Source organism: Trichechus manatus, unplaced genomic scaffold, assembly GCF_000243295.1.
Source record: "Trichechus manatus latirostris isolate Lorelei unplaced genomic scaffold, TriManLat1.0 scaffold00030, whole genome shotgun sequence".
Taxonomy (NCBI): domain Eukaryota; kingdom Metazoa; phylum Chordata; class Mammalia; order Sirenia; family Trichechidae; genus Trichechus; species Trichechus manatus.
Genome location: NW_004443966.1, coordinates 18553248 through 18564689, shown reverse-complemented (window position 1 = coordinate 18564689; position 11442 = coordinate 18553248). Strand labels below are relative to the sequence as shown.

The following is an 11442-nucleotide window of genomic DNA, read 5'->3' as shown; positions in this document are numbered from 1 at the left end:
TCTGTATTCCTAGGGTCACAACATTGGGCCTATTATATCCAAATCTATGACATAACAGTATATAATACATGCTAAACTTTTCAAAGGGAAACCTCTGCTCTTTGGAGCAAACCATTTTGGGCAGTGAATAACTAGTAACAATAAGACCCCAAAGCAAAATCTATTTAAGCACTCTTTTGCCATATACACCTCTGAACAATTAAACAAGAACTTCTTTCCTTTCTTGGAACAGGGGAAGTAGGTTCAACTAAACAAAGGGAATAGGAGCAAAGGCACTTTAGAGAGGAAAGGCGCCAGCACTCCAGGAAGGAAATCATGCTGTTTACTATACTGTAGTACAACAAGCTGGTTAAGAGCCTAGCTTGTGTCCAAATTCTTGCTTGTCACTTACGTTTATATCCATGGGTTAAATGACTTATTACATGTGACACACTTAAGAAAGTCTCTGGCACATAGTAAGTGCTTAACACATATGATCTAAAATAAGTAAGTCCTTCTGGACAACAGTGGCTAATGAAGAATGTACCCTAACCCTTGTCTACCCCAGACTGTTGTTGTGAGCTGCCCTCCAAGTGTCCCCAACTCATGGCAACTCCATGCATAAGGGAAGGAAATGCTGCAGTGTCCTGCGCCATCCCATGATAGGTCACAGATTGTACCGTTGTGATCCATTGGGTCTTCATTGGCTGGGGCGGGGGGGGACTACTCAAAACAAACAGTAACAATAGAAATTCTTCCCTCAGCAAATTAGGTCAGTCACCTAAGTAATATAATTATGACAATAATTCCACGTTATCATACATTCAAAGTCCCTAACGGTATTTGAGAAAGTTGCCAAATCTCTCATTCCTTCCTCTAATACAAACTGTTTGGATAAATACAAAGGCCTCAGCAGCTTATCTGAGGGAACAAGAACACTTATTGCACCCTCCCTACGTGCCAAGTACTATATACATTTATTCTCATGTAATCGTCAGTACAACTCTAGAAACAGGCAGCATTTATTATCTCCATTTTACATATGAGAAAACTGAGGTACAGAGAGGTTAACCAATGTACCCAAGGTCCCAAAATCTTGGAAACTCCAAGTACTGCTAATAGGGAGGCATGAGGAAGAGAACTGCAGAAATACACAAGGAAAATATAGCCAACTGTACTTTAACCCAGTAGAAACATAGGACATGTACTTTATCTGTATGATCAACAGCTGCCTATGCTACACTTTACACTGTAGTGTCCCTAAAAAACTTCAAAGAACCCTTTACTGTATACTGGTCTTTTTATTTAGCAGGAGGGCAGGAAACACTATCACTGCCTAAATTAAATAGAGCCTCGTGGAGTAGGGTAGGGAGATAAGCCTAGTCACGTAAACGGCTGATCCTTAATCATCCCTGAAAACATAACATGAAAAACTGCAACAAATTTCAACTGATAAAATCTACTGGAACACTTGAACACCCACTATGTTTTTTAATACAGCAATACAACTTAATACAGTGTACCACAGAAATCATTCTAACATATTAGTTTCATTCTCCCTCCGTCTCCTGCAGGGATTCTCAAACTTCTCTGAGCAGAAAATACTGTTTTCTTCATATTAGTAAGTCCTAGACTACAGGAACAATGCTCCACAAAACATCAATTTGATCAATAACCTGTTGCCGTCGAGTCAATTCCGACTCGTAGCAACCGTATAGGACAGAGGAGAACTTCCCCACAGGGTTTCCAAAGGGCGGCTGCTGGATCTGAACTGTTAACCTTTTGGTTAGCAGTCGTAGCTCTTAACCACTGTGCCACCAGAGCTCAGTTTAGTAAATAGCCTAGACTTAACTCACTTCTCCAACTGACAGTGTACACCATTGTCAGATCAAGCATCCTACTTTTCTTTTCCTTTCTTGTGCCACTTCACATCACCACCCTAAACCTGAAGCTAAATTACTCTCTCTTGCCCATACCGCCAATGCTATTCTACTTCTAAGGCTCATTTTTTCTCTTTCTTTCCCATCTCCACAGGTCCACATCCTCTACTTAGCCAGGGCCAACATATTGCACAACTCCTGGGACACCATCTGCATCACAGACTGGTACTCCAGAGCTGTGCGATACACAGCCCGTGCTGCTGTATATATGCAGAAACCCTGCACTCAGCCTTCACGATCCAGTTCAGATTCTATCATCTCCATAAAGCCTTCACTGAGTTACCCTGTCTGAAAGTAATTTCTCCATTTTTAGAATGCCTAAGGCACTCTGCACCCCTTTTATAGCACATATCACTGTCTACATGGCATTATGATTTTTTACACATTATATGCCCTTTGTTAGACTGGTAACTCTTATTTCTCCCTTCTCCCAATACCTAGGACAGTGCCTCACACATGGTAACTGCTCAATAAACGCTCACTGAATGAATGAGTCTAAGAATCTCTTTCCCATCGGAGAATCATGATTAGTTTCACTAAACACAGTTAAATATACTAAACTCCCTTACAGAACACAAACTGTTTGAAGTTGCCAAGAACTACATCTTAAATCAAAGAAAGTCACTGAGCTATACAGCAGAACTTCATTCACACAAGCTTCCTTGTACTTACTTGTTTACGTGTTCTTCTCTGTGAAACAGGCCTTTATACTGCCAAAGCTGAAGAGGGTGGGGAACATAACTAGTCTAATGTGTTTTCAAAAAATGAAGCCAATTAAAATGTAGTTATAACAGCCTAAAAATGTGGCTCAAATTTTGCTGTTATTATAAAGTATCACCTATCCCAGGGTTTTCCTCTTAACAAGTGTAGAAGATGTTTTTCGACTTTTTCTGATAACTCAATTTTTTCCCAGATAGTGCCTCACCTCCTACAATCTTCCCCGAAGAGGATACTAGGACCTAAAAGAACATAGTCACCTTATAAGCAAAAACATGATCCTTCTAAATCCTAGGAGATAAGCAGCAATGATGTGGGAAGAGCAGAAAGGAAGAGATAAGAGGTGGCCAAAGCAGTGGCAAAATCACTGAGGGAGGCCAGGCTTGCTTCCAGAGAAAAAATCAGTTACCAAAAGGAGGGGCTGCTTTGGGGTTTGAAAAAGGTGATGGAGTAGGTGATGAGGTCAGGGGGAGTTGGAAACACATAATCATATGAAATTACAAGATTTCAGGCCTTCTCCAACTGCCACACCTGTGGTGGTGGTGGCGGTGGCGGTGGCGGTGGCGGTGGCGGTGGCGGTGTGTGCCATCAAGTGAATTTCAACTTAACAGCGACCCTATAGGACAGAACAGAACTGCCCCATAGGGTTTCCCAGTCTGTAATCTTTACAGGAGCAGATCACCAGGTCTTTTCTCCTCTGTATTCAACAAATAATTACTGAAAATTAACTATGTACCTGGCACTATTCTAAGCACTGGGAAAACAGTAATGAACATATATTTATTTTCTGTGTAACACAAAAGACAAGATATTTGGTATTGTTATTTAATTTCTTTAGGTCATAGGAGCTCTGATGGTGCAGTGCTTAAAGCGCTTGGTTGCCAACCAAAAGGTGAGCAGTTCGAACCCACCAGTCACTCCACAGAAGAAAGATGTGGCAGTCTGCTCCTGTAAAGATTTACAGCCTTGGAAACCCTAAAGGGCAGTTCTACTCTGTCCTACAGGGTCACTGTCATGGATTGAGTTGTGTCCCCCAAAAATATCTGTCAGCTTGGCTGGCTCATGATTCCCAGTATTGTATGATTGTGTTATCTGATGTGATTTCCTTATGGGTTGTAAACTCTATCACTATGATGAGATTATATGTGATCTCCTTATGTGTTGTAAATTCTATCACTGTGATAAGGTTATACTGATGAGGTTGACAAGGTTAGTGTCTTAATGCAATCTTTTTTGAGATATAAAAGAGATAAGCGAGCAGAGACACAGGGGAACCTCATACCACCAAGAAAGCCGTGCTGGGAGCAGAGCATGTCCTTTGGACCTGAGGTTCCTGTGCAGAGAAGCTCCCAGATCAAAGGAAGACTGATGACATGGACTTTCCTCCAGAGCCAACAGAGAAAGTGTTCCCCTGGAGCTGATGCCCTGAATTTGGACTTGTAGCCTACTGGACTGTGACAGAATAAATTTCTCTTTGTTAAAACCATCCACTTGTGGTATTTCTGTTGGAGCAGCACTAGATGACTAAGACAGTCACTATGAGTCTCAATCGACTGGATGGCAGTGGGCAGTGGGTAGGTCATTTAATTCCCAATAAGATTGTAAACCTTTGGAACGCAGTATCTCTCAACTACATTACAAACACCTTGAGACTAGGGTAAATATTATATACTAAATGTCATTTTCACAGCTTCTTGTATCTATTATATCACAGGATCTGTTCATATTCTCATGTTGCTGTTGATAAAAACGAAAATATTCATCATAGCCATTTACAGGCAAAGTTATACTATCACAAACCAAAAACAGCCAAAAGGGAGACCAGAACTGCACCCAAGTTCTTGGTTCTTTCTACTTCTGTTAAGTTCACTGGCAGCAACATCACTTCATCATTCCCCTTCCTAGGTTTCTACCTTCTCCTTCCATACTCAACTACCCCTCAACCAAACCAAACTCGTTGCTATCAAGTCAACTCCAACTCATGGCGACCCCATGTGTGCAGAATAGAACTATGCTCCATAGGCTTTTTCAGTGGCTGTGATCTTTCAGAAGTAATCACCAGGCCTTTCTTCAGAGGCATCTCTAAGTGGATTCAAACTGTCGACTGTACAGTTAGTAGCTGAGTGCTTAACCATTTGCGCCACTCAGGGACTCCTCAACTACCCCCAAAAAAGAGCAAATACAAGACATTCATATTATAGTTGGAGAACATTTTGCTAGAGCTTAGCAAAAAACAAAAATGCAATATATAGTAAAATAAGTTACAACTTAAAAGAGAATGTGACATAGTGTCAGACTCAGCTTAAGTCAGTGTGTGACCTAATCAAATAACCTCTCTGGGTGGGAGAGGAAGAGGTTGACCCAGATGATCTTGAAGGTCTACTTCCAGTTAAAAAAAATTCTAGAATTCATCCATTCTCACACAAAATACACATTCATATGTAGATAAAATAAATTTACAATATATCAGCACTGTTCAATTTAATTGATTGGGCTAAATCCCTTAGTTGATGACACAGCATCATATGACACAAAAGAAACCATCAACAGGCTCAATCTCCACATGGACAGTTTATACTAAGAAATACCATTCCACAATAATAATCAATATGTACTTCCAGACATGAAGTTTACCCAATCCAAATATGTCACCCCTTCTAGAAAAGCAAAGGAAAATGCATGTCTTCCTGACCATAGATCAGTGGTATTTTTCTAAGTTGGCATATACAATGGTGATCTGTACCCATTTATTTGGCATTTATTCAAGTCCTGCTTTCAGACATATTGATTCTTATGTTGCCTTATGTTACATCAGACAAGCTCCTTAAGGGCAAAGGCCATGTCTTATGCAACTCTGTATCTGCCATAACACTGTATCCAGCAAACAGGCACCCAAAAAAGTAACAAACCACTAAATTCCCTCCCCAAAAAACTCTCCTAGATAAATAGATGCTTGACTATCTAAATCATCATTTAACTTGCTATTCCTAGAAGGCTGGAATAGTATATTACACTCATATCTTCGTATGGCCTAAAATGCAATAGCTGTTACTCAATCGATGCTTCACTCTCCTCATCTATAAAAGCAGAGAGGAATTAAATGATTCCTCCTGTGACTCTGTCATTGAAAGTCTTTTATTCAAAAATGGTATTTCTGGAGATGTATGATCACTACCTATATATAGGAGTATGAGCTCCACTCTCAGCTCTTCTTTGACGGTAGAGAGGTCCCCTCTTGATTCTGGGCTCCCTGGTCAATCCCATTGTTACGGTTCCATACACCTTATTTGCATGGCCCCACTCCCGCAAGGGTTCTATGTACCTTATTTGCATAGTTAGCAGGCTGTTCAATCTCCTTGGTAGGTCACAAACACTTTATTTGCAAAGTCTCACTCAATCAGTGTGTGGAAGTTACAGGGCCATGCATGGCTAATAGGGCCATGTTAAGTAATTCACTGTACTACAGATATACTGCTGGAGGATGAGCTCCTTAGGTTGGAAGGCACTCAAATTACAGAGTGGCTGCAAATGGACTAGAGAATATCAATGACCACGAAGATGGTGAAGGACCAGGCAACATTTCATTCTGCTGTACATGAGATCATCATGAGTCAGAGCCGGCTTGACTGTGGGGCAACTAACAACATTATCTTCACACATAGAAAACCCATTTTATTACACTGAATGTTACATACTAGTCACTTCTCACAGCTCCCAACAAGTAATAGAAATAAGGTACAAGAAAAAGAAACTAACAAGCAAAAAGGCATTTTAGCCATTAATTTATCTATAGTCTCTACTTTTCTTAGCATCTTACCTCTGAGCTTCCAGTAACAAAGTGGCCAAACAGAGGGACAGATTAGAACTGAGCAAAACGAAGATTGCCTAAACTTGAGACAAATAAGCTAGATAATCAGCCTCTGAAAAATTGGGAACTGGTTATACAAGTAAGTCCCCACTTTTAGACACACCAGGTTTTCAGAGACGGATGTCTTAAAGTGAATTGCCCTGAGGTAAAATTCTGATTGCATTTACAATGTATCTTACTATACCTCAGCTGTTACCTTTATCTGTTCAGACACAGACTGAGTCCTAGAATGAGCAAAATCTGCTGTGCAAATCGGGTACTTAATTAAAGAGAAAGCTTAGGAGGCTTCAGGGAGAGAGTTTTTGATTTGGTGAATTAAACAGCATACACAGGAAGAGGCCTCTTTCACTTATTAATTCTATCAGTAGCCTGCAAAATTCAAGGCAGTCAAGAGTAGTTACTGTTATGCATTCTTAAGATTCTAGGTTTAGGATAGATATTTACCGGAGAACCTACAATCTCAAATGTGCCCAAAGACCATGGCAGACTTAAAAAAAAAGCATAGAAAACAACGCCATCCCTACAGAATTTACAATCTTGTTAACTCCTAACATGGTATATGTTCATATTAGTACTTTGAAAGGTACTGGCAATACTACCTCTCTGGTTCACTCACTCTCCAAATCTCATGAAAACTACAGTAAAACTTGCAAAAGCCTGAGCCTGTGTAAGGTGGAAACCTGTCAGAGAAGTAAAACTCAAAGATTTTCCACTAATAGAGAGTGATAGAAAAGTTGAAAGACCGCACCCTGTCAAAGGCAGAAAACCTGTGAGACCTGGAAAAACAAGGCAGTCCCGTCAAGTTCCAGCTCTCACAGGTTTCACTGTATTTCATGCTTATCAAATCTCTTCACCCTCAGCAGAAGGTCCCACATCCTCAGTAAGAACATTCACCATTCTTACTCTCGTTTCCTCCTGTTAAAGAAGAGTCACCCTACTCTGATCCATGCAAATCTTTCTACTTGTGCTCTGAATCCCATGCTCTCCCAACATTCCCAGGAAACTTAAATCACTGATTATTCCCTTTTCCTTGTATTTTCAAACTATCTCAAATAGAGCTTTCCACTGCCTTTAAAATATGCTCAAGTTTCTCACCCATTCAACACACACACACAACGTATTTGCTCTCAACCACTACCTCTGTCATAACTTCCAGGCTGTATTTCTGGTACTTTTCGTAGTCTTCATTTCCTCCCTTCCTGCTTGTTCCTCAACCTGCTTCCAAATTCCACCTCAACCTCTCAGTACAGTCACCAATGACTCACAGGTGGCTAAATGCAAAAGACATTCTTCACTCCTCACCTGACTGAATCTACAAATAGAATCTAATATCCTCTTCTTGAATGCAACAACACAACCCTCTGCTGGTTTTCCTATTTCTCCACTCACTTCTCTGTCTTCTAACAGCCCATCCATAGCAACTCAGCCATATCCTGTAAGCAGATGACTCACAAATCTATAGCCCACACCTTCCTCTCCACTCCATATTGTAACCAACTGCCCCTTGGATATCCCAAAGGCATATCAAACTCATGATCTTCTTGCCCCAAAAGCTTAGTCTGGTACCCAGTTAAAGGTACCGCCTTGCTATGCAAATCCCAAAGAACCTCAGGAATCATTTTTGACACATCCTTCTCCCTTATTACCATATCCAATTCACCACCAAATTCTATTTTATCACCTAAATCTCTCTCTACTACACTCCCTTTTCTCCACCTTCATCATCCTAATCCAAGTTATCACTGCAGACTGCCTAGCCTCCTGCAACAGAGATTTCCCACACACACATACACACACTCCAGCAATGGACACACAGGCCCATTTTTCTTGCCTGTGTTACAATGGTCAGGTTATTTAATTACCTTTCACGGGGGTTTCAAATCCTTTAAAGTTAGACAAAGCATAAATCACTTGCGTATATATATATATATATATATATATATATATATATAAATACATATACACACATATATACATATATGTGTGTGTGTATATATATATTCACATATACATATATGTGTGTGTGTGTGTATATATATATTCCCTATCCCATATTCTCCTGGTGGCGCAGTGGCTAAGAGCTCAGCTGCTAACCAAAAGGTTGGTAGTTCAAATCCACCAGCTGCTCCGTGGAAACCCTATGGAGCAGTTCTACTCTGTCCTATAGGGTTGCTATGAGTCAGAATAGACTCAACCGCAAGGGGTTTTATCCCATTCCCAATACAGAAAAATTCACCAGCCCAGGGTTTAAGTTTTAATCGTCCTCATGGCCTCAACACAGAGCTTGGCATACAGCATGTACTCAATAAAGGTTTACTGAATGAACAAGCAGTCTGAAATTCACTTTATTTCAGAGAATCAAAAACAGTTTATATACTTAAGACTTTCAGTTTAACTTTTCACTTAGGTTCCTGCTTCCACAAGATGAAGCAGTTATTAAGGCAAAATTAAAACTCTGTAAAATGTATTACAATTTTGAATCTTCCAGATATTACACTAATGGAATACAGTCCAAATTATAATGATATTTCATAGTTGAAAAACCATTAAAAGCCATTAGATACATTATTACATAATCATTTCTACAGGAAAAATACTAAAATAAAAGACTTTCAGAGAAATGGCAATTACTTTCAATATTCCAAATGGTCATAGCTACAAAAAGACATTTCTTAAACATAAGTGAATAAATAGCAACTACCCCATCATATACAAATTACACTTTCCCCTGTGTGGGGAGGCGGGGGGAAGCTCATTGTAAAATACTACTCCTTATAAATTCAGAAGCAATATTCTGTTCTTTTTAGTCAACATTTAGAAAATGTTTCTCCACTTTACTGTGCATAAGAAACCCCTGGGATGCCTCTTTAAATGCATATCCCAGACACCATAATCCCAGAGATTCTATTTCAGAAGATGTATAACGATGCCCTGAAGGTAGTGACCATACTTTAAGAATTACTTAGGCATGCTGCCATTGATTAAGCCTACAAAACCAAAAAAACTCATTGCCATCAAGTCAATTCTGACTTATAGCGACCCTACAGGACAAAGCAGAACTGCCCCATAGGATTTCCAAAGCTGTAAATCTTTACGGAAACAGCCTGCCACATCTTTCTCCCATGGAGCAGTTGGTGGGTTTGAACCACCGACCTTTCAGTTAGCAGCCAAGCACTTAACCACTCTGCCATCAGGACAGTCCCCACTAAACATCTCAAACCAGTCTTAAAAGAGTCTATACACCATCAGTGTTTGAAAAAAACTCACTTTATTCTTCCAGTTCTTCCATGACTCACTCTCATCATGAAGTTATCATTTTAATGGTACATTTTAATGATACACAGCAATTGCTCACTAAATATTTCTTGAACTACTGAGTTGAACTGCATTCATATAAGTCATATTCACAGCTAGTAAAATTATACTTTGTTTAATATAATTAAAGATATTAACAGTTCACAGTATCTCACAAACGACACCACTACTTCCAGGCATTCTCTCACTTGCACAAGTGTGGAAGTCACTGCATTGAAAACTGAAAACAAGGCAGCAAATGCCTTTTGTCATATCAAGTTCATAATATTACATAAAGAAAATACACATTTAACCTATGATGAATAACATATGAACAAAATGAGCTTATATCATGACAAAGTATTAGTCAGGAAGGCTCAATTTAATGGCTTTTCCTAAATTGTACTATTTTTGTTGGATAAAATGAAGACAGGAATTTTCCTTACAAAGTATTTTATGCCCATCATGAAAATAACTGCGTTCTTCCTGAGAAAGTACACTGAAACTAGCCATTTTCTTCTCCAATCTAGTCTTTGGCCCTAGTTGCCTGACTCTCCTAATTCCTTCGACTTCACCCAATCTTTCAAATCCACATCCAAAGCTTGATTTCCACACCAGCAAGCTAGATTTAAGGCTGAAGCAGAGCCCTAATTCTTCTCCCTTTAAGTAAAAAATTGCATAATGCATATAACACTTCTGCTTTTCTCTGTATCATGTCCTGCCTACCTTACTAAACTCTGAATTCTATATTTTAAAAAAGCCATGTCATCTTACTTCCCTTATAGGTACCACATATGAATAAATTCATTAATATATGTAACATAAACTCTTATTACTTAATAATCTGTGATCACCTGGTGAGAGACTAAGCTGAAATTAATTCTCTATAAAAAAAAATGAGTAACTCAATCAAAATTATAAATCAGATTTTAACTGGAACATTTTCTACATACATGAAAATTATTATCAACCACGTTATATTCACTTATATTCAGTAACATAAGTAATGGGTTAAAAACAAAAAATTTAAATGAACATTGGTGCTTGGGTCTCTAAAAAAAAAAAAAGGTCAGTCTCAGAGAAAAATATCTCTGCCTCAAGAATAGATACATAAGACAGCCCTGAAACATAGTAAGCATTCACAAAAATGTCTGTTGAATTAAAAATGCCCCATTCTATCAAAGAGTTTCCATCAGGCAAGAGTTAATTAGCCTAACAGGGCTCTTCATTAACTGCATAATTACAATCTGTAAGTACATAAAAAGTTTTTTTTAATTACACCTACTCCTTACTCGTTATCGACTTTTATCTCGTTATCCGACATTTCGCATTTTACAATAGTAAAAAATCTACTATCTGACTATTTTGTGTATTAACAACAAACGTCTGGCAGTAAGAAACACCAAGGTGCAAGGCTAGAGTAATGCTGGCTATGATGGTTAAGTTTATGTGTCAACTTGGCTGGGCAATGATTCTCAGTGGCTTGGCCGTTATGTAATAATGTAACTTGGCAGTTATATAATGATGTAATTTGGCAGTTATGTAATGATGTAATTTGGCAGTTACATAATAATGTAGTCATCTTTCATTTTGTGATCCGATGTGGTCATCCTCCATTCTCACGTAACACCAATTTTCACGTAA

At 39.0% G+C, this 11442-nt stretch overlaps 1 protein-coding gene across 1 annotated transcript in view; it reads right to left on the bottom strand.

Annotated features, from left to right (window-relative positions):
- Window positions 1-11122, bottom strand: part of NEO1 (neogenin 1) — a 216027-nt gene extending 204905 nt beyond the window's left edge. The window contains exon 1 of the mRNA XM_023729866.1: window positions 11091-11122. Within this exon, the coding sequence (XP_023585634.1) occupies window positions 11091-11122 (32 nt within the window). The remainder of the gene's footprint in view (window positions 1-11090) is intronic.
- Between the last annotated feature and the right edge of the window lie 320 nt (window positions 11123-11442).